The 24271-nt window shown below is 42.7% G+C and overlaps 1 protein-coding gene and 2 non-coding genes across 5 annotated transcripts in view; 2 read left to right on the top strand and 1 right to left on the bottom strand.

Annotated features, from left to right (window-relative positions):
* Positions 1-11062: 11062 nt before the first annotated feature.
* Positions 11063-11166, top strand: LOC114491185. The gene has a single exon (XR_003683997.1). It is a non-coding gene; the product is annotated as a U6 spliceosomal RNA (small nuclear RNA).
* Positions 11167-11294: 128 nt separating this feature from the next.
* On the bottom strand, positions 11295-11419 carry LOC114491228. Its single transcript, XR_003684033.1, has one exon. It is a non-coding gene; the product is annotated as a small nucleolar RNA SNORA31 (small nucleolar RNA).
* Positions 11420-20562: 9143 nt separating this feature from the next.
* PLOD2 (procollagen-lysine,2-oxoglutarate 5-dioxygenase 2) overlaps positions 20563-24271 on the top strand; it is a 91750-nt gene continuing 88041 nt past the window's right edge. For all 3 annotated transcript variants that reach the window (XM_028504437.2, XM_028504436.2, XM_036017882.1), the window contains exon 1: positions 20563-20861. In XM_028504437.2, the coding sequence (XP_028360238.1) occupies positions 20753-20861 (109 nt within the window). In that variant the 5' untranslated portion in view covers positions 20563-20752. The remainder of the gene's footprint in view (positions 20862-24271) is intronic.

Here is a 24271-nt window from a genome sequence, read left to right as displayed (position 1 = left end):
AAGAGAGCAGATACCGTTATTACTATCTTGTACTCCAGTCCCTCCTTGCTTTCTCTCACTTCCATGTAATCTTTCTTATTTTTCCTCTTTAATTTCAAACACATAAAAGAAACTGCAAAATTGTTTTTTTTCCCCCGAGAACATGTATTTCAGTCTATTGAAATTTGCTTCAAGGTGTATCTTCCTTCCTTTCGGTTTAAATAAGTTTTTATAAAATTCTCTATAGGGTTATAATGACAAGAGTAGTTGATCTGAGATTTCTCATAATGAGAGATATTTTAAATTTTAAGGAAAAAAACAATTCTTACTTAAAACTTGTTCTTTAAGTGATTATTTGTCTTTGATAGTCTATACCTAAAACATTTTTTAAATACTAACAATCCTTTCCACATAAATAGTGTTTTTACTTTGAATTAAAATTGGCATTAATTATCTCTAATTTTGATTTTTAAGAATAATTTTAAATGGAAAAAAAAATAAGAAGGCCACACATTAACAAAGCAACATTAGAGCAGTAATTAAGAAAAACACTATGATTGAAGTTAAAGAAATTAGAGGGCAGTCACCAAATGGCTACTTTCAATACCAGAGTGGTGTTATGATGTCAGAGAACTCTGCAAAACCTGATGTCTACAGGGAATTCACTGAACATTGTCTCAGGATACAAAGAGCCTTGAAAGCAGTCAGCAAATGTGCCGCATAATCATTATGGCTAGTTTCAAAAAGTATGAAGAGGCTCCGTGCATTGTGATGTGTCTATAGTACAGAAAATTATATCTGATGCAAACCACCCCTTTTGGAAACCTGTAATGGAAAATACTTTAAAGGAGACAACACTTATAATTCTGGGTGCGGCAGGCAGACTGGGAGTGGCATGGCAAGTTGGCACTGCCATGCTTTTCTCTATTGGCACACCCTTTAAAGTAAATTCTCCTTCCCTTTGGTTATATTGAAAAATATTTCCTTCAGTGTCTGTTACAGCATTTACTCTCCTGATTTCAGAAATGATGAATTAAAAATAGTGGTAGTACTTTTTATAGCATGTATCTGAATAATATCCATTTCTCTCAAATCAAAGCTTTAGATTTTTCTATTGTTTTATCCTCCCTATTCTTTTTTTCTTTCTTTCTTTTATTATTTTGAATTTATTGGCATTACATTGGTTAATAAAATTACATAGGCTTCAGGTGTACCATTCTATAATATATCATCTCTGCATTGTATTTTATGTTCACCAACCCAACTTAAGTCTCCTTTTATCATCATTTATCCCCCCTATGCCCTTTCTACCTTCCCCCACCCCCTCTTCCCCTATGGACACACACAGTTGTCTGTGTCTGTGACCGGCCCTTCCTTCCTTCCTTCCTTCCTTCCTTCCTTCCTTCCTTCCTTCCTTCCTTCCTTTTTTCCTTCTCCTTCCCTTCACCTTTTTCACATAGTCCCACAACCCCACTCCCACCAGGCAGCTGTCAAACTCTCCTTTGTCTAGGAGTCTGTTTCTATGTTTTCATTACTTTATTTTGCTCATTAGATTCCACATACTACTGAAATCGCATGGTACTTCTCTTTCTCTGGCTTGCTTATTACACTTAGCATAATATTCTCTAGGCCCATCCAAGCTGTCACAAAAGGAAAGATTTTCATTTTTGCAGCTGAGTAGTATTTCACTGTATAAATGTACCACAGATTTTTTTATCCACTCATCTACTAATGGGTACTTGGGCTGCTTCCAAATCTCGGCTATTGTAAATAATGCTGCAGTATATGTAGGGTTGCATATATTCTTTCAAATTACTGTTTTGGATTTATTCAGGTAAATTCCTAGAAGTGGAATTGCTGTGTTACAAGGCAGCTCCATTTATAATTTTTTAAGGTGACTCCATACTACTTTCCATAGTGGCTGCACAAATTGGCATTCCCACCAAGAATGCATAAGGGTTTTCTTTTCCCCTCATCCTCGCAACAATTGATTTTGTTGGTTTATTGATGACAGCCATTCTGGCAGTTGTAAGGTGATATCTCAATGTGGTTTGATTTTGAATTTCTCTAATAATCAGTGACATTGGGCAGCTTTTCATACGTCTATGGTTATCTGTATGTCCTCTTTGAAAAAGCGTCTGGATAGGTCCTTTGCTCACTTTTTAATGAGATTGTTTTTGGTGTTGAGTCCTACAAGTTCTTTATACATTTTAAATATTAACCCCATATGTGATGTATCATTGGCAAATATGTTCTCTTATTCAGTGAGTTTTCTTTTCATTTTGTCAATGGTTTCCTTTGCTGTGCAAAACATTTTTAAATAGAGGTAGTCCCATTTGTTTATTTTTTTTCTTTTCTTTCCCTTGCACCAGGAGGTATATAAGAAAAAATATTGCTACAAGAAATGTCTGAGATTTTACTGCTTATGTTTTCTTTTAGGATTTTTATGATTTCAAGTCTAACATTTAAGTATGGTGTAAGAATGAGATCTAATTTCATTTTTGCACATATCTGTCCAATTTTTCCAAAACCATTTATTGAATAGACTATATTTAACCTATTGTGTGTTTTTGCCTCATTTATCAAATATGAACTGATTATAAAGGTGTGTGTTTACTTCCAGGCTTTCTATTCTGTTCCATTGATCTACAGGTCTGTTTTTATGTCTGTACCGTGTTGTTTGGGTTTCTATGGCTTTATGTACAGTTTGATACCAGGTAGTGTTATCCCTCCAACTTTGTTCTTTCTCAAGATTATTGTGATTATTCAGGGGCTTTTATGGTTCCATATAAATTTGGGGGCCACCCTATTGTGATTGATTCTTGATTTCTACTGGCTCATGTGTGTGTGTGATTGACCCTCAGCTGGCTGACTGTGAAACTCAACCTGACCATGGCATGCAAGTTGCTGCTCAGGTGCCTGCTGAGATTTCCCTTTGCTTGTGAAGCTTGTTAGGTCCTGCTCTGATCTTGTCCTAAGATGGCCACAGTGTGTTGGTTCTGGGCTTCTTGTGAGGGGTTCTGGTGCAGATCAATTTTAGACACTGCCCTTGACTTTCCCTGGGCAACCTGTTTGGAGTTAAAAGTGATCTATAGTTTGGGGCTCCCTCTGCTAAACCTGGGCGCACATGGGAAGTAGTAAGTTGTGCAACAAGATTGGCTTTTACCAACTAAAGGCCCAGGGGCAGGTTTGCAAAAGTCCCAAGGCACCTCAAGAAAAGCCTCCTCCTCCCTCTACCTGCTGGCTGCCTCTTAGGCTTAGTCACTAAAAGAGCCTCTGGTGGTACTCAATTTGCACGAAGTAGCTTCACAGTGAATTACCAGGTAGGAGCAAGTAGTGTTCACAAGACTGATACAGGTTCACACTCAGTGCCAGTACCAGGTCTGAGGCACTCAGCAAATGTCCCTGAATATAACATTGGGTGTTCTCACAATTTTGTTTGTTGGAGGGGACTCAGGGAGTCACCAGGGTGAGGATGCATAGTTTTTCAGGTCCAAACAGACCAATTATGGCTCTATACATTGAGGGCTCTGCTCCATTCAGGGGTGTGAGGGAAAATGGCCCCAGTCCTAGAGTCACACAGCTTTGTCCCAGATTTTTCTGGGAAGAGACAGAGTTTGGCAGGGTGGAGCTGCCAGAGTTGAGAGGTTGTAGCTAGTGGATTTTTGGTGAGGAGTAGATGCTGGTCAAGTTAGGAAGAAGGTGGGGCTGTGGCCTCCACCACAGAGCCACACGACTCAGTCTGTCCTGGATTATGCCTCAACCTTGGAAGGGTGGAGCCACTAGGAGTGGGGCAAACGGGGCCTCTAGAGTCCAGAGGGTGGTTCTTGTGGACCTCTCCCATTGATGTTAGGGAGAAACATCAATGAAATTCACAGGAAAGTGGGGGGAATGGTCCTCACCCCAAAACCATAAAACTCAGTCACTGACATCCTCTGTGTCTGCCCAGACCCCCTGCCAAGGTAGCTGGCTCCTCAGCAGGTTATATAAGCTTTTCAGGGTAGGATGAGAGGAAGTCCAGAGAGTGGGCCTATTCTTTCCCCCAGGCTGATACCACAGGGAGGGGAGGGCCCAGAAGGGCCCTGGGGGGCTCCACTCTTTGCCATGTGGGAGAGGAACTCAGCTCAAGGATCCTGGTGACTATACCTTCTGCTCTCTCCCCAAAGCCACAAACCTTAGAATGTCCTCATGCAACTCTACTAAACTCTGTCCTCCTTTCTCTATTCTACTCCACCCTCCCTCCACCTGAGCCCAGGGTAAGTGGCTGCAAAGAAGTGTTAGTGCATTGGCTCTTTACAAGGGTGCCTGTGCCTCTAGTAGACTTGCTTCTCTCCCTGTTGTATAGAATCCCTGCTGCTTTTCATAGCCAGATGTTATGCAGCATCTCTTCTTAGTGTTCTGGGCTGGAGAGCCCAGCTTGGGGTGAGACCTCACACTTCGTGGGGAAATGCCTTGCAGCTGAGATATCCATCTGGAATCTCAGCTGCTACCCATGGGGTTAGAACCCCCCTTTTCCCATCTCTGGCCATCCTACCAGTCTCCATGTGTCTTCTTTTGTAAATCCTTGGTTATAAGACTTCTCTTCAGCTAGTCTTCTGTTGGTTCCAGGTTGATTGTTCTATAATTCCAGGTGGTCCTTGGAGGAAGTGAGTATGGATAGTATCCACCTATTATGCTGCCATCTTGGATTTGAGCCTTTTCCCTGCTCTTTTTTATAAAATCTAATATTAGTGTTATTTACATATATTTTATCACATAATGGATCTGATTATGTTCTTAGTTAGGCTATGCTTTATTTCCAATCAGTATTTTTGGAGATCTCACCAAGTGACATTATAATACAATTATTTAACTCTTATTCTGGTTGAATCTAACACTTGTAATCAATGTATGTTAAGTTCATCTTTGTCACAGCCTGCTCTGCCAGAACAGGGATGACCAGAACCAGTATATCAGCCAGTCATGGGGTGGGTTGAGGGGCATGTAAGGAAGGGTTCAAAAATAGGCAGAAAGATAATGCCAGCAGGTGGTCTTGAGAAAGTTCAGATGTTGGGGAAGCTAAAGCAATCCATTCTCTAGAGGTTTATTCTTTTATAGATTTTTAAATTTTATTTTTAGAGAAAGAGGAAGGGAGGGAGAGAAGAAGAGAAACAGTGATATAAAAGAGAAACATTGATTAATTGCTTCTCATACCCACCCCAACCAAAGACTGAACCTGCAACCCAGACATGTGCTCTGACCAGGAATCAAACCAGTGACTTTTCTCTTTGTGGGACAATACCCAACCAAGGAGCCACACCAATCAGGGATCTCTGGAAATTATGAAAAGACAAGGAAAGATCTTGGCCTGACATGAACTAGGATATCAGATAGGGATCCAAGATAAGTTGTATAAGAAAGCACTGCATCATAGAGGAATAAGGTAAGAACACTATTTTTGGCCCCCTGCTGGTGTGGTTCAGAGGATTGAGTGCCGGCTTGCAAACCAAAGGGTTTGACTCCCAGTTAGGGCACATGCCTGGATTGTGAGCCAGGTCCCTGGTGGGGGATGCATGAGAGGCAACCCCACATTGATGTTTCTCTCTCTCTCTCTTTCCCTCCCTTCCCCTCTATAAAAATAAATAAGTAAAATATTTTTTTAAAAGAATACTATTTTTGGTTCCTGTTTCAGCATTGACTCAGGAAAGTCCAACTCCATGCTGAACCCAGGAATTGTTGATTATAGACTCCTTATATTCTCAATACTAATGGAAAGAACTGGAGTAAGATTTTAGGTGTAAGGCAAAGAGAAAATTAAGGCTTAATGGGGCTTAAAGTTTATGTTATATAAAGAATTTTTTAAATAAAAAATGACTAGAGTTAACAATATAAAAGAAAGAAATACATACTTATGTAGGATAAGAAAATAAAATCTAATATTTCACTGTGTCCTTGGAGCTCAGGCCTCTTTTTCCTAAGATCCCTAGATAGTTTCTTAAAAATGCTTTCTCAGAAAATCAATCAATCTTTCTCTCCCTCTCTCTCTCCCTTTGTCTGTCTGTCTTTCTTCTTCTTTCTTTCTTCTTTCTTTCTTTCTTTTCTTTCTTTCTTTCTTTCTCTCCCTCTTTCTCTTTCTCTCTCTTTCTTTTTGTTGTTCTTTTGTTATTTTTCCAGTAACTTTTCTTCATTATAACCTGGCTTCATTTCCAACCTCAGACATTGTACAACTCCCAACCACTCCCAACATTCACCAAGTCTCTTGCAAATGACAGGGAATGACACTTAAGCATTCTCAGGTTTAGGGCAAATCTGACTCTTGGCAGAGATGATTCCAGATAAAGGAGTTGAATAGTCCTGAAAAGCAGGGAAATGAGGAACCATAAGGGCAAAAAGGCATCAAAAATCATTAGAATCTTCATGAGAATCTGCTCTCATGACTGGTTTTGCTCAGTTGGTTGGGCCTTGTCCCCACAGAACAAAAGGTTACTGGTTTGATTCTTGGTCTGGGCACATGCCTACCTTGCAGGTTTGGTCTGGCTGAATCATGTACAAGGGTAAACCAATTGATGTTTCTTGCTCAAATTGATGTTTCTCTCCCTGTCTTTTCCTCTCTCTAATAAACAAATAAATAAATATTTTTAAAAAAATCATTAGAATCTACTGTTGAACATATTTTTTTTATATATTGTGGACAAAAGAGGACCACAACTAAGCATAATGAGCTCAGGGAGTCCTGTGTGGTGACCTCACAAACTCAGAGACCTAAAGTAACGTTGTAAGGGGATGCAGAGCATGGGTCACTTGAGGGCAGGGGGAGGGGTGGCCCACCATTCCCCCAAATCCTGCAGGGAAGTAGGAGGGGGGTGAGGAGGGAAATGCCCACAGATAGATGAGTATAGCTTTAAGGTACATTACATAACAAAGGCATGTTAACAGCCCTCGCCTTTCTGAAAGGAAGATCTCAGAACCTGTGTAAGGTTCATCAGAATTGTGTAAGTGACTGTGAAACCATGCAGTTGCAGTGACCAGTGACATAGCCCTGGGGGAGGGGGTTAGCTGTGGAGGATACCGGCCAGCAGTATCCATCTCGGCTGCAGATGTTCATCAACACGTGAGAAAAACATACACAGAGACAACCAGGTCCTGTGGGGGAATAGGAACAACAGGGCCACTCCTCACATGCGAGTGCGCTGCTTGGCCACCCTCCCTGGTGGGGAGAACTCGCTGTTCCCCCTCCAGAGAGGCTTTTTATTGGTTTCATTTTAATAAGAATTCAGGTAAAAGCTCATTACTCATTGCTAGGAAGTAAGGATCAAACAATAGATAACAAGAAAGTCTGAGGGCCTATTTTGAGTCAGGGTCAAAGAACTGTAAAACTTTAAAGAACAAACTTACTTCTTCCTTGGACCCTTATCATTCAACTGAGAGCATTCTAAACAAAGCAGGTTTCACAGGATTTTACATATTCTTTCTTAGGCCTGATCACCCGGGGAACCTGCCCTTTTCAGCACAGAGCTGCACCACCCTGTCATTGTTTCAGGCTTAGGTGGAGCAAGGGAACTAAGGCAACCAAGAGATAAGGAGATTTTCTCCCAGATGATGAGGATTCAGGCTCTGTCAAAGCCCAGGGGCGAGGGTTTGTTACCCCCTTTTGCTGTAGCTCCCAAAGTCCTTTCTTGGGGGCCTCCCACGTGATCGTGCCTGTCTTAGGTCGTTCCCCCTTGGGGAATCTTACCTATCATTGGCTAACCAACCAAGCTTTGGGGTTCAGTTATGAATGAAGCAGCAGAAGCAGTGCTCCTGCCAGGGACATAAGCTTTTGTCTCCTTGCTGGCTTATGGGCCAAGGCCACTCCCTCAGCCTTAGCCTTGGTGGGGGTTACAGCTTCTGATACCAGGCAGGGCAGTTCCCAACAGTTAGTGGGTGGGGACAGAAGCTCATACAGAAGCTCATACAGCACTTATGCGAACTGTGTGAGGGAGGATGCCCTCCCTAGATGCTCATGCATTTTTGGGAACTCTTGCCCTGACCACAGATGGCAGCCTAAAGAGAGGCAAAGATACTGGGGAGCTGACAAAAGTGGTGGACAGTAACACACCATAGGAAGAGCTGGATATTAGGTCATGCAGGAAGTTCTAAGCTGAACATTTAAAATTAGAGTGGCAGATCTTGATGGGGGACTCAAATGTTGGAAAAACTTTAGTTTCAGGTAATAGCTAATAAGCTTAGTAATCAAAGTATGTAAAAAGCAATTGTTTCAGGAACTAAAGGTATGACTCACCTTGACTCCAGGAGACCATAAGCAGTCTAACTTTGTGCCTCAGGAGGACTCAAACAATCAAGATGGTATCTGAGCCATTGTGCTCCAGGGTGAGATGCCCACCACCCAGGACACAGATAAAAGAATGCTGCAGCTTTTTATCTGATTAACTTTCCCCCTGAATTCCAATCCCCTTACCTATACTTTTCTTCTCCTTATAAAAATGGCCAGTTTAAAATGGAATTGAAGATGGTCTGTTATGGTACAAAACTGGCATCTTCTCAGGTCACCGGCCTTTTGAATAAATCACCCATAAAGATTCAATCCTTGTCTCTACTTCTTGGTTCTGGTAGATGACAGGCAGCACAAAAACCGGCTTTGCCCATTTCAGTCTGAAGGTCAGTCTTCACAAGTTCTACCTGCCTGAAAGTCTGCCCAGAGGTGTGCCTGAAGAAGATGGCGACAGAGCTGATGGAGTTGTGGGGACCTGCCTGGCTACCCAGAGTCATGAGAGATTCCTGGAGCTGAAATGTCACTGGGAATACAGAGCTACAGACTTCTGCTTTCCTGAAGGATGTACACAGAAGTCACTGTCTTGCTTCTGGGATAGTGTAACAAGGCATGTGGTTTCCTGAACCTCTCCATGGAGACTGAGACCAGTGTACCCAAGAAGGGAGCCCCTGTGAGAGGGTGGTGACTCTGAAACACAGAAGTGAACATTCCAGAGAGGATGGAGGTCTGTATGTGTGACTGGCTGATGGACAGATAAGGATATGGGGCATGGTTTTGGTTTGTCGTCTTTTGGGGAGCATGGGAAGTGCTTGGTTTTGTGGGAGAGGAAGGCTCTGAGCAGGAGTGCTCTCCGAATCCTAAGTTTGGGACCCTGTTAATAAAATCCTGTTTTCTTCAACACAAATTGCTGAGTCATGTAGATTCAAGGTGCCAAGTGGCTGAGCCCCAGTTTGCATGGTTACAACCACATAGGATTGTGTGAAATTAAAGGTTTTTAACTAACAGCAGTTTATGGTGAGTAAGGTAGTGATCTCCTAGGCTAGAAACTTTCCTGAGAAAAGTCAATCTTTACCTTAATTGAGCCTATATAATGTCTTTTTGCATCTATAATAACATACCTTTGGAATGTCAAGGTAACTTCCCTTTTCCAGACTCCTCATGCGACCACTGCACCAGAGCAGAGAACACAAATCCCCTCATTGTTATTGGGTTAATTGTTGACTGTTAACTGTCCTATACCCAACTCTGTACAAGAAGTAGATGTCTATCATTTTACCTTTTTATCCAATCCCAGAGGTTTCCTCCACTTTGCTTTCTCCCACCTTCCTAATCCACTACCAATGGCTTTCATGTAAGGCTATTATACTTCCTCTTTTTGATAGAGGACTCAAGAGTTGGAGAATTTTAGTTTAAGCTAAATAGTTAATAAGCTTAGTAGGTAATGCATGTGTTAAAGCTATTGTTTCAGGAACTTCAGATAAGGCCCACCACTTCCGGGAGAGACAGCAGCCTCCTGGGGCACAGCTAAAGACCACTGCCTGGGGCACAGCTGGAGCCATTGTGTTCCAGGGAAAGACAGACTCCTGCCTGGGGACAGCTAACTGCCCAGAGCAAAAATCCTGTGGTTTTTTAAATTTAGTTTTCCCTGAATTTCAAAACCCCTCACTGCACTTTGTTTTCTGTTATAAAAAGGCTGGTCTGAAAGAAAATGTAAGAGGGACCATTAGGGTATGAACTCACCGCATCATTGGCCATCTGAATAAGCACCCATAAAGATTCAATCCCTATCTTTGCTTATTTGGCTCGATATGTGACAGGCAGCATGAATGCTGGTCTTTTCTGGTTTCATTTTGATTGTAATATATAAAGTAAGGTGCAAAATTTTCATTTTCTAAAGCATTTCCTCAATCCACTGAGTTTTTTCTTCCCAGCAATTTTTGTCAGTTTGGCTCAGGTAAAATCATAAAAATTGTTACAGGTTTGGACGTTTCTTACACTGATAGTACTATATTTTGGTTAATCATAATGTCATACTGGTGTCACATTTGCCAACTGAAAGGGGTCAGGCCAATTTCCCAGCCCACTGAACACGACCCACTGATCCCGACTCAACTGATAGCCCATGGCTTAATTGAAACTCTCACCGCACAGAACAGACATCTGGAGCCAGCCACAATGGATGGTGGTCAGACTGACCCTGGGAACAGCCTGGCCTGGCCCTTTACCTAACCCGTTGTCCTTGCTCACATCCTGGAAGGCTGAGGCACCTGCCCAGAAGAACAAGAGACTAACCCCTCTCTTATCCCCCTACAAGCCCCATGATTTTTCTTTTAAAAAATCCATTCTTGCCTTCCCCAGGGGCTACATTCAATCCAGACTCAGCCCACCCATCATCCCGCCCATAAGCGCAGCATCAAATAAAGGCTCTTGGATCAGATCCTCTGGTCCCTCCTGCCTCTATTTCTTGTGCATTTCTAACACCAACAAATATGTCATAGCTTGGAATTTCGGTAAAATGTGTCATAGCTTGGAACGTCTGTAAAATGTGTTTAGAAGACTGAGCGCAGAAGCCACAAACTTCTGCTAACCTTTTAGAGTGACTCACGGACTAGACAGCTCTATCCAAATCAGTGCAACTAGTCATAAAACATCTGTTAGGATCATCTTTGGAATACTCTGTTCACTCTGGCTCTTGTTATTATCCTGGCTTACTCTTACTTTGGATCTGGCTGAATTTAGTTGTACAACTGACATAATTTTATTAGGTACAGGGCTTCACAATTCAGATCTACCTAGGGGGTGTGGGCAACAACAAAAAAAAGGGGGGTCCTAGTGCTCACTTTGGGCAGCACATACACTTAAACTGAAACAATACAGAGATCTGCATGTCCCTGCACAAACATGACATGAAAATTTGTGAAGTGTTCCATATTTTTAAATGAAGAAAGAATAAAAGGAAAAAAGAAAAATGGGTTCTATGGAAAACAGGCAAGTCATGGTGGGTAGTCACATCCCAGACATAACTTCTTTTATTTTTCCCTCATTTTTTTTCTCCTTTCTCTGCAGGTGTAGTCCCCTATTCCATCTGGGTTGCTGCAAAGACAAGGTGCAGTGATTTTTTTTCTTTCACATCCTAGTGCAAACTAAAAGGGTAATGTCAGATTGTTGAAGGTCTATCAATGGATGCAGATAACTTCTTTAGTAAAAGGTTTGTGCCTTAATCAAGCCTTGTGCATTGTTTCTGTGCATCTAGATTAACATACCTTTGAGGTAACCCATAACCATCCTCAAGAGAACACATAATCTTATCTATCCTACAATACAGCCCCCACCTTGCTTCCCCCCCACTGCCACCCCACTCTTCTGTTTTCTTCCTTATATCCCTTCCTTAATTTCAAATGCATAGAAGAAGCTGGAAAACTGTTGTCCTAGGGAGCATTTTGAGATTTTGCCACCCTGGCATAAGTTGGGTGAAGAAATATATTTTGTTTACTATGTTAAGCAGTTAGTTCACTTTTATTTTCTCATACCAATTTTGTTTGGATATCCTACTATTGTAAAAAGTCACCTGGGAAATTGTTCCCTTCAAGTTCTGCTTAAAAGAGTAAAGAAAAAAGTGCTGAGACTCACAGAGAATGCTGTAAGCCTCTCATACACTTGGATAGACAGTGCCTTCCTCTTGATGGAAACTTCCTCACCTGCAATTCAAAGGGCCACCCCACTGACATCAGCAGGAGAGGCCCGATTTAGAAGGAAGAGTCGCAGAATGGAGGCTCTGCTTCACAATGTCCTCTACACCCTCTCTCTAGTTTGTATCTTATAGGCTGTGTGGTTTTCTGCTCCATCTAAGACTTTGATCTCAAATCCTTATCCTCAATGGCCTTTTCTCATGCTTCCTCTTATTTCGTAAGTCTCTCTTCTATAGAATTCTATTTGCCTGACTTTATCAGTCTGCTTTGCTGACTCCTCCAGCCCCTACTCCCTCCCTCCACTGCATCCCCACAACCCAAGGGTCTGTTTTCTCTTAGTTTTAGCCCTTGGCTGTTTGCCTTTCTTTCTTATCTATTTCATTTAACCTCTCCCTCCCTTTCCATCTGCAGAACTATTAACACATGTTCCCAAGTCTTTATCTCTCATTCATTCAACAAATATTCATTGAATATTTACTCTTACTCCCACATTCATTCCAACAAAGTTTGTTGGCTCTACATTCAAAATCTATTTAGAAGCTGACTTGCTTTTATTTCCACCAGCCAGGATGAAACCACTGTTGTCTTCTGGACCACTGCATTAACCTCCAAGGTGGTCTCAGGTCTTGTGTTTAATTTTCCCATGCATGTCCCTTAGTCTTAGTCTAACCCAGCATCTGACTGTGTGACCCTTTCAACACTACATGAGATCAAGTCACTGATCTCTGCTTACAACCATCCCAATGGCGCTCTCTCTCTCTCTCTCTCAGTTGTGGTAGGAACAACTTCTTAAGTGTTGTTAATACATTATTGTTATCTAAAGACACACTGTTGTACAGCAGATCTAGAATTTATTCATCTCCCATAGTGGAAATCTTGTACCTCTTGATTAGTAGCTCCTTCTGCCTTCCTTCCACCCGCCACTGGCAACCACCATTCTATATTTTGCTCTTATGAGTTAGTTTGAACATTTTAGATATAAATGGAATCGTGTAGTATTTGTCCTTCTGTGACTGGTTTATTTCACTTAGACTAATGTCCTCATGGCCAGAGTTTTACCAAGGCTCTACTGGAATCACACTGCTATATGTTTATCCCTCCCCTCCTTTTTTACCTCCTGGTTTCATCTCCTGCTAATTTTACTGGCAGTGAACTCCTGCTCATTTCCTCCTTGCCTAGTTCCATCACTCCCAGTATATTCTGGCCTCAGAAACCACTTCTTTCCCTCACCACTTTCAGGTCTTTGCTTAAGCATCACCTTCTCAGTGAGGCCTTTTGGACTCACAAATCAAAGTGTCAGTGACCTTCTTCTTGGTTCTTTGTAGTTAACTTTCCTGATTTATTTTCTCTCTACCATTTTCACCATTATATATTTATCTTTCATTATATAAGAGGGAAAGCTCTATAAAAACAGAGATGTTTGTTTTTTGGATATATTTGTTTTATCAGACTCTAGAACAGTGCTTAAGATGTAGTATGCATGTAGGCACACAATGTTTTTTATTTTTTAATTTTTAAGCATATTTTATTGATTATGCTGCTACAGTTGTCCCATTTATTTTTCCTGTTTGGCCCCCCTCTACCCTGTGCCCACCTTCCCTCCAGCATTCCCCCTTTACCTTAGTTCATGGCCATGGGTCATGTGTGTAAGTTCTTTGGCTTCTTCCTATCCTGTGCTGTTCTTAACATACCCCTGTATATATTGTTCCTACCAATTTTGCTTCTTGATCCCTACACCATTTCCTCCTTCTCTCCCTTCCCCCTCCTAGCTGATAACCCTCCAGATGATCCCCAGACCTATGATTCTGTTCCTGTTCTGGTTATTTATTTAGTTTTTGTTTTGATTTTTATTTACTTTTTTGTAAAAGAATATTTTAATACAATATTTTATTTATTTATTTTCAGAGATGGGGAAGAGAGGAGAAAGAGAGGGAGAGAGACACTGATTGGCTGCCTCTTGCATGCCCCCTACTGGGGGCCTGGCCTGCAACCCAGGCATGTGCCCTGACCAGGAATTGAACTGATGACCTTTCAATTCACAGGCCAGCACTCAAACCACTGAGCCATACAAGCTACGGCTATTTCTATTTTTTTTAGATTTAGTTGTTGATAGTTGTGAGTTCATGGTCATTTTAATGTTCATAGTTTTGATCTTCTTTTTCTTAAATAAAAGTCCCTTCAACATTTCATATAATAAGGGCTTGGTGATGATGAATTCTTTTAGCTTTACCTTGTCTAGGAAGCCCTTTATCTGTCCATCCATTCTAAAGGATAGCTTTGCTGGATAGAGAAATCTTGGTGTAGGCCTTGCTTTTCATCACTTTGAATATTTCTTGCGAGCCCCTTCTTGCCTGAAAAGCTTCTTTTGAGAAATCAGCTGATGGTCTTATGAGAACTCCTTTGTAGATAACTTTGTTTTTCTCTTGCTACATGTAAGTCTTTCTCTTTATCTTTAACCCTTGGCATTTTAATTATGATGTGTCTTGATATGGTCCTCTTTGGGTCCAACTTGATTGGAACTCTCTGTGCTTCCTGGACTTGCATATCTATTTCTTTCTTCAAATTAGAGAAGTCTTCTTTCATTATTTTTTCAAATAGACTTCTAATTACTTGCTTCTTCTCTTCTCCTTCTGGTACCCCTACAATGTGAGTGTCAAACCTCTTGAAGTTGTCCCAGAGGCTGTTTATAGTAGCCTCAATTTTTGGATGCTTTTTTCTTCTTGTTCTGCATGTTTGTTTTATTGCTTCCTCATGTTCCAAATCATTGATTTAATTCTCCACTTCATCCATTCTATTGTTGTTTCCCTGTACATTGTTCTTTATTTCAATTAGTATATCCTTTGTTTCTGACTGGATCCTTTTTGTGTTGCTGAGGTCCTCACTAAGTTCATGAACACCCTCATTACCAGTGTTTTAAAATCTGCATCTGATAGTTTGCTTATCTCTGTTTTGTTTAGCTTTTTTTCTAGAGTTTTGATCTGTTCTTTCATTTGGGCCACATTTTTGTGTCTCCTCACTTTGGTGGTAGCCCTGTGTTTGTTTCTATGTATTAGGTAGAGCTGCTTTGACTCTGTGTCTTGGCAGTGTGGACTAATGTAGTAGGTGTCCTGTAGGGTTCAGTGGCACAACCTCACCTATCACCCAAGCTGGGTACTTGAGGTGTGACCTTTGTGTGGACTGAATATACCCTCCTTTTGTAGTTGAGACTTGGTTGTTGTTGGCAGATCAATGGGAGGAATTTATTCAGGCCAGTCAGCTCCAAGGACTGGCTGTGACCACTGACCACCAACTTCCACCCTCTGAGGAGGATCAGCTGAGCAGGGTCAGGGTGGTGGTACTCCAAAGTGGTCTGTAGTTGTCTACTGGGTGCACTGGCCCTGGGGTTTCCTGGGTGGTGCAGGCCAAGGTCAGCCCCGATCTGTGTGTTGCCCAGAGCCACTCTTCCAGAGCTATAAAGCAATCTGAGAAGGCTGCTACTTGTGCTGGGCTTGGATATTTCCAGTTGAAGCCAAGCTGTGAAACTAATCTGGCTGCTGCTAGTGCCCAGCCTAGAGCTCACTGAAGCCAGCTGTTGCTTGCTTGATAGTATTTAGGAAGCTGTAAAGCAAGATACAAGACCAGTTATTCATACGGAAAAGCAGTTTGGGTGGGCCCATAAGTTGAGTGGGGTGGAATCTCTGGGGATCTCTAAGACAGATCCAGATCAAACAGTGTTATTCAGGTTGATGGCGTCCCAAATATGGCAACAGCCGGCCAGCACTTTGGCTCTGTTGTGGGGACTCAGAAAAGAAACAATGGCCTCTGTTTGCCCCAATGTCAGACACTTCAGCCTCTCCCAGTATCCTCTGATGCTCTTTAAGCTGCTACCCTGGAGCTGGAGCTCAGAGGGAGTGAGTCTGACTAGGTGAGTCCATGTGTGGGTTTTTTTGTTTTGTTTTTTAAGAGGAACTGCTTAGGGCTCCAGATTTCTCAATCCCACTGGTTTTTGCAGCCAGAGTTGTGGGGACTGATCTTCCTGGTACTGGAACCCTGGGCTAGGGGCCTTGGGGTGGGGCTGGGACTACTTGCTCCTTCCTGAATTTTTAGCTGATGCTGGGAACCTCCCTGCCTGGTATCAGAAGCTATAACTCTCACCTAGGCTAAGGCTGAGGGAACGACCTTGGAACCATAAGCCACCAAGGAGACAAGCTTATCTCCCTGGCAGGAGCACTGCTTCTGGTACTTCATCCATAACTGGCCCCCAATGCTTGGTTGGTTAGCCAATGACAGGTAAAATTCCCCAAGGGGGCAACGATCTAAGACAGGCACGGTCACGTGAGAGGCCCTCAAGGAAGGACTTTGGGGGCTACAGCAAAAGGGGGTGATGGACCCTTGCCCCTCAGCTTTAACATAGCCTGAGTCCTCATTGTCTGCGAGAAAATCTTCTAATCTCTTGGCTGCCTTACTTCCCTTGCTCCACCTAAGCCTGAAACAATGACAGAAGGTGGTGCAGTTCTGCTGGAAAGGGCAGGTTCCCCGGGTGATCAGGCCTAAGAAAGAATATGTAAAATCCTGTGAAACCTGCTTTGTTTAGAATGCTCTCAGTTGAATGATAAGGGTCCAAGGAAGAAGTAAGTTTGTTCTTTAGAGTTTTACAGTTCTTTGACCCTGACTCAAAATAGGCTCTCAGACTTCCTTGTTACCTATTGTTTGACCCTTACTTCCTGGCAATGCGTAATGAGGTTTACTTGAATTCTTATGTAAATGAACCCAATAAAAGCCTGCTAGCGGGGGGGGGGGGGCGGTTGGAGAACGGGGCGCTCTCCCCTAGGGAGGGTGGCTGTTTCATCCCTATTTCTCCACAGGACTCGGTTGTCTCTGTGTATGTTTTTCTCGTGTTTTGACGAGCCATCCGTAGCATTCCGAGGTCACTGCTGGTCGGTGGCCGTGACAAGCCACTGTATGTGGTGAGAAACTGGCTTATGCTGTTTTTTGTGCCCCTCCTACCAGTCTTGATGGATGTGGTTTCTTTAATTCTATAGCTGTCAGACTTCCATTCAACTTGATTTCTGAAGTTTCTGAGTGATGGTTGTTCTATATTTTAGGTGTAATTTTGATATGGTTGTACAGAGATGCAACACATGTCTGCCTATGCACCAATCTTGACAGGGAGCCCCACCCCCACCAGCACGCAATGTTTTTTAAATGGACAAATGGATGAATACATGCTACTATGTGCCAGTTATTTAGTATACAATGGGCCAAAAAAATAGATCTTGCTCTATTCCCCTCCTCTAATTAACAAACTAACAAAAATTTGCTAAAAAACTAAAGAGGTTGTTTAAAGAGTTAGAAAGCATGGAACATGGACATCTAAGCCAGCCTCAGTCTAGGGTAGGGGGAGGCACTCAAGTTGGGTTTCCTGTAGGAGGCGGTATCTGACTGAAGTTAGCCCAATGAAAAAAGGAGGAGAGGTCTGGCGAAAAGCTTTTTAGATAGATAACATGAACGATGCAAACTTTAGTCAGCTGCTGTGTTGGATTTAACAAGGCACCCATTACCAGCTAACATCCCTTTTCTTTATCACTTCATATTCAACTACCCTTTTCTTTCAAACTCCCAACAACCTGCTGGTCTTTAAGTCTCAGTTCAGGGTTGGCCTCTGGAAGAACCCAATTCAAGACAGTGACTGTTACCCAAACTCTAGGGAATAAAAATGGCAGCCTTTGGGAGATTTAAAAAACCAGCTTGGCTGGATGTAGGATATAGGTAGCAGTGATTAGGTTTGATAGCAAAGGAATTTGAATTTTACGTTAAGGAATTTGAATTTTTTCCAAATTCCTCATGAAATCTTCAAGTATGGGGATTGATGTGGACCCTGGCTCATGGGGTCTAAGTCATTATGGATGAATATGAAACATTCACATGGATTACCAAGTCCTGTGGAGGAAAAGGGACAGCATGGCTCTTCTCCCACGGGAGCCAAAACCTTGGCTCTACCTCCAATGAGCTTTTATTGTCTTACTGCTCACATTACAAGAAGGTCCTCATTAACTATGCACAGGCTCCACAGGCTCGCTTTCGGTGGTTACCTTATATAGAAAAGTAAGGGGAAGATGCTGGTAATCACATCACAGAAGAGGGATATTTGCAAATGAAAATGCAAAAGTAGTTGAACCGGTTACACTCATCCTTGGAAGGTTTAGCATGGATTTTAGGAAGTTGCTTTGCAGTAAAAGTCCTTAATTCAGGGTGAGGGAGTTTTAGCAAAAAGGAAGCCTCCTAGTGGCCTAGGTACATTGCAGGCCTGACTCCCCACGGGAAAACCTATCTGTGCGCGTGGGTCTTGTGTATCTCCCTGTGGGAGCTGGGCCCACGCCACGCAGAGCAGCCTCCCACAGGGGATGAAGTAATCAAAAGGATATCTGAGTAGGATGACTCTAGCTGTGGTATCCAATGTTATATTACTGGGGGCAGGGAGAGTATACAGGAAGGAGACAATTCAAAAAGCACAGTTAGGGTATATTCGGAAGTGCATTAGTGAAGTAGCAGTGAGCATGGAAAGAAACAGATGGAGAGAAAATGTGAAGGGAAAAAAGGGCAGGATTTGGTGTTAACGCTCTGTGTGTAGTGGGGCCATGTGAGTCAGAGAGCAGCAGTATCATTAATAGAGATGAGGAAACTGAGTGGGATTTGGATTTGATGAGTTAAAAGACATTTGGACTTTGTGCCAGTGGAATGTCCAAAGAGAGATAGATATTCAGCAGACAGCTGGAAATACAAGAAGGTAGGAAGGATTTTATTTCAGAATTGGGGCTCTTTCAGATGGTGATACATATGTCTGGCTATTTTGAAAACCCCAAAGAAAAACTTGCTTTAGACAATTCTTACAGCCCTGACCTGTGACTCAATACAGAAGGGTGAATGTTATGGTAACCTGCAATGATTGGCGGACTTTGCAGCAGAAGCACACACACACTTGTGATGTGGAGAGGCTATAAATGCGCATGAGGGCATGAAAGGAAGGCAGAAAGCTAGGTTCTAACCATGCAAGTTCTTAAAGATACCAGGCAAGCTGGAAAGCAAGAAGTCCAGTTCAAGGAGTTTGGCAGAGTTCGGGTGCAGTGGACAAGTTTGGAGCTTTGGAGGCAGAGATCTGGCCAAAAGACCAGCCATTTGCAGCAGAGCCCTCAGACTCAAAGGACTAATGTTATTTGCCTACTGCCTAGTTTCAGAGTGGTGCTAGCCACACATTGGGAGATGTTATGAAGGAATCCATCTCTTAGATTTTTCTTCTTTGGGCTGAACAAACCTCATTTCATTCTTCTCACAGGTCATACTTTCCATCTAATTATTTGTTACTCCTCTCTGAACTTTCTCCAATTTTCCTTTTAAAATATTGAGACCAAACCTTCAAAACAGTTAACAACTGGCTTAGTTCTGAGCACAGGAAATGATTCTTTTTCTAAAATGTCACACCCCAGGGAACATTTCTTTGCAGGTTTTTCCACCTGTTTTTTTGTGCAACCATTTCGTGCTCCTCTCATCTAGATACCATGCTAATTGTAGACAAAATGTGATTATAATGGAACATACATTTTTCAATAATTTTTTTTTTCACTTCAAAAGTTCAGAGTTGGAAATGGTATTGGCTCAAATCAGTAGATTACATACAAAATACTGCCATACTGCCAGTATGATTCTTTTTGTCCCATAATACAGCTCATGTCATGAAATATATAAGGCAGTATCTTCACGCTTTCACCTTAATTTGCATTTTGCCCTGCTCATCCTAACAGATTAAATACTGGACTAGCTAAAATGTTATGAGAATACGGAAAAATGAAATGTGCTTAGACAGGAGTCAAAACTGCAAGCAGGGGAGGACGTGCCAAGAAGCCGAGAGATGGCTGAGACATCTCCGGGAGTAATTTTCCATGTGGACTGAAGGACGATCTTGTAAGGCACAGCCCCAGGTTACACCGCTGGGCTCCAATTTCGCAGGATTTACAAGCCATTACTGGAGAGAGTCTATGACTCTCCTGGCACTGGAGGAAGAGGAAGAAGTGTTCACGGGATAATAAAAACTTTCAGTTTAGAGTAACAAAAACAGAGCCTTTGTTTGGCTGGGTGAAGAAACGTGACCCCTGAGTTTAACAGGGGTGGGGGTGGGAGATCCATTTCAATGCCAGAGTCTGCCTAGGTGCCACTCAGCCTACATTGGTGAGGATTTTCAGCCACTTCTCACAAGGTAGTATCCAAGCCCAGAGAAGGGAAACTTCTCACCCTTGGAGGCTAATGGAAAGAAAGCGTCTGGGGCTGGGGCAGCAGAGGTAAGCGAGGGGGAGCGCCGCCTGCCCGTAGACGCCTGCGGCTCCTCCCCACTCTCCCAGGCCCACTCCCAAACTGAAGTACAGGCTTCTCGCTTCCAGCCAGATCCCTGCGTGAGCCTCCACACGTAGCCGCAGACAGTTCCCTAAAAAGGCCGGCGCTGAGCAAACAAACCCAGACGTGGGGCAGCGAAGCCGAGCGGAGGCGATCGCGGGGCCCGCACGCAGCGACGCGCCGGGTCAGCTGCGGCCAATAGTTGGGGCGCGGCGCGGCCCGCCCTGTCGCCTCCCACTCGGGAAGCCTATAATTCGCTCACAGTGCCGAGTGCGCCTCCGACGGCCTGTTTCTGGGTGCGGGCTAGCAGCGCGCACTTGGCTCGCTCGCTCGCTCGCTCCCTCCGGCCGCAATCTCCGCAGTCTGCGTCTGGGGCGGAACCAGGGGGCTCTGCGGGTTCTCGCGAGAAGTTCTGAGCTGCAGGGTCTTGCGGGTGCCCTAGCCCGCGCGGGCCCTCCAGGGGCCGAAGATGGGGTTGTGCATAGTGAAACCTCAGTTCCTATGGCTGGTCTTGGTCATCCAGCTCTGGAAACCCTGCTTAGGTGCAGACCTGGAGAAGCCCTCCAGCATCCCCACAGGTGAGCACTCCCGCGACCCGTCCCTCTCCCGTGAGGCTCACCCTAGGGGGCAGTTGACCATCCTTCAGCCCTTGGCGCGGGGCTTGCCAGGGAGTAGGTGGGGAGCTCGTCCCTCCCCAGCGTCGCAGAGGTGAGTGCAGACTTGACGGTCCCCAAGCCCGCTGATGAGAGTGGGTTGGACTGCCCCTCTGCCCGAGGACCACAATGCTGGTCCCCACGGGAGTGGGAGCGCCGGACCTCCCGGGCTCTGGAGTTCTCTGTAACCTGACAGCACAGCAATTTCCTTACTGTACAAGTTCGGATTTCTGTTTGGTTTTGCAGGGCACAGGGTACCAACACCTTTCCTGCAACTCTCCTTTCTCCTCCTTGAGTTGGCATGATTTATCCGTGTTGGACGAGGCAGCACTCCTTCTGTGACCTAAACACGGGGCTCAGTGTACTTTCTGATTGATGGTGACACTTTCCTTCCAAGCGCCCCAGGAAGCAGCCGGTAACACTTACCTCTTGCCAAAAACAACGCTCAAAACCTTGGTTGTTTTCAGTAAGGCTGCCTAGTTACCCAATACCTTTAGGCAGCAGCTTTCCTCCTTGGGGATTTAGAGGGGAAGCTGTAGACACACAGATTCTTCCCTTAGCCACTCTTTTCCTAAACCTGGTGCCGGTTCTTGTTTTCAGAAGCTGGAACTGCAGTTAATAGTCTAGTCAAGTTCATGTAAAACAAAACTTTTTACATTTACCTAAAGACAGTCTCACCACAGTTTTGTCTAAACATATTTTGCTGCCAATTGTCACATATGAGGTGTCCTTGGAGTTTTCCATTTTTGTATTTTTAACTCTGTGCTCAATTACCTGAAACTGTCTTGCATATAAATGCCCTACTATACTTTTTTTTTTTTAAGATTAGGATCATTTGGCATTTTTTGGTAAGTACGTAGGGCACTTTTCTGCTTGAATTTTGCTTAACACAATGACACAAATTTCTATTTCAGGCTTACACTCCAAAGTTGACCTTTTTGTGTAGAGTGTAACTAATCCATGTAGCAATAGTTTTGTCTACATCTTCAAGCGTCTCAGAAAATTTCAGTGGCTAAGCTGCCCAACTCTACATTCCTACTTTGTTAGCTTGAGAAACCAACATTCAGATGGATTTCTATTAGTTAACACAATGCTTTTTCTTTATTTCAGATATATGTGATGGTTTCAAATGAATTTCTTTTTAAAAATATTCTTTTTAGGAAGAGAGAAACATTGATTTGTTCCGATTATTTATGCATTCATTGGTTGCTTCTTGTATGTGCCCTCCCTCACCATAAATGGAACCTGCAACCTTGGAGTATTGGGAGGATGCGCTAACCAACTGAACTACCTGACCAGGGCTGAAATGGATTTTTGAACCCCGTGTGGTTCTTTTAAATGTGAACTGATTTTTTCCATAACTTGAAAGTTTTCTTTTAGTGTAATAGCTAGCACATAGACAAGTAAATAAATGCCTTCCACAAACTTGGAAATGGAGACATTTAAAAAAAATCCACCAGAAAAATGACTTTCTTTGCTAAACACCCAAGGAATCTTAGTGGGAAGTAAAGTAACCTCTGATGGCTTTGCACTTTTAGAGGAACCTCTTCAGCCTTTGTCTATTTTATGTCACTTAATCACCAACACCCTTTACTTTTTGTAGGAGGCATTTCTTCCTTACTGCCTTTAAGTTTACAGTCCAAATCATCTTTCCCTCCCCTCTTTGGCTTTTGAGTTTCATGGAGCTGAACAATCAAGTTTTAATGGGCTGTAACATCAGGAAAGGGAATTTCAGATGTGAATGATTTCCTTAGAAAATGACTATGTAAAGCCTACTGCTGAAATCTGAGGACTAGTTGCTTTTGGTGAGTAGGCATGGGGAAATCAGTTATCACCAAAATGCAGGGAAAATATTAATTTGTAATAGGTGGAACCAGCAGTAGCCAGTTTGATTATGAATTTAATGTAGGTAGATGTGATAAGCTAACAAATATAGTTGGAACACTGTTTGATAACATGGCTGGAATCCTGCACTATATTCTTTCTCCCTAAAATATTTCAAGTAAAAACTACTAAATTGGAAATTTTTATTTATGTGTTGGGTTGGCCAAAAAGTCAGTTACTCTAGTAGTGCTTAGTTGTCTTTAACTTCATTCGAAACAATTTTGTTAGGTCCTTATTGTGACAGCTGTCACACTGGCATGCATTTAAAAAAGACAATCAAAATTGGTGAATTTTTGCGCAGCCATTTTAATATTGAAGATGGAAGAAGCTATGCAACATTTTTGGTGTATTATGCTTTATTATTCCAAGAAAGGTAAAAACACAAAAAAGGATTTGCGCAGTATATGGAGAAGGTGTTGTGACTGACCAAATATATCAAAAGTGGTTTTCGAGTTTCTTGGTACTGTTGACATTTTGGCCAAATAATTCTTTGTTGTGGGGCTGTCTTATGCATTGGAAGTGTTTAGCAGCACCTTTGGCCTCAACCCACTAAGATGCTAGGAGCACCCTCCTCCAGGTATGAGAACAAAAACTGTCTTAAAATGAAAATTGGCCAGATATGCCCTGAGGGGTTGAAAATGACTGGAAGAGGCAAATCTATGTGTATTTGAAGCAATGTAGCTTATAGTAGTATTAGAATGATAATAGCAACTCTTTTTTGAAAGCAAATATTTATAGTGATTTTCTATTTTTCTGCTGTAGTGGGGAATGTGCTTGTTGAATCACATTAATGAGAATTTGGAATATAGTTCTTTCCTAGCTTTGACGCTATGTATTGACCAGAATTGAGAACATTGCTTTTTGTTATATTCACTGAGCATTCTGCTGCATACTGTTTTTATTTCTTTTTGGTTGCCACTTTGTTCTTAGCATGGAAAAAATCTAAAAGAGATTCTGGAAAAAAGCAATAATTTTTCTCCTAAAATTATTTACAGGAATTTTACCGTAAAATTATATCCCCATGGGAGCTTTCGTGGCAACGCCCTCCTAAATGAGTGTCAAAAAAATCAGGTTCATACCTTGGTTTATCTTTCCTGCACTTTTCTACCCTTCGGATGAGAGGAGAAGAGTGGCTATATTCCTGCCAGGCATTTGCAACCAGGTCTCCAGACCAGAATCAACATTTTTGTGTGTTTTCTAAGGCACCTTGACTATTTTATAATATAAATTGGGCAGAAACCAAGTTCTGGGCAAAAATGGAGGAAATGGTTTCAGATGTTTCTGTCAAGACCAGTATTTTTCAGCCATGTTCATTTACAAACTCTTTAATTTACTCTGGCACATTCAAGGAGGAAAGGAGAGGTTTGTCCCTATCTGCTGATGTAAACCGGCAATTTATGGGGTGGAGAGAAAGAGCAAGGTTCTGGAGAAACCTCTGGAAGGAAGAGAGA

Source organism: Phyllostomus discolor, chromosome 2 (genome assembly GCF_004126475.2).
Source record: "Phyllostomus discolor isolate MPI-MPIP mPhyDis1 chromosome 2, mPhyDis1.pri.v3, whole genome shotgun sequence".
Classification (NCBI taxonomy): Eukaryota; Metazoa; Chordata; class Mammalia; order Chiroptera; family Phyllostomidae; genus Phyllostomus; species Phyllostomus discolor.
This window is presented reverse-complemented; position numbering and strand designations above follow the sequence as displayed.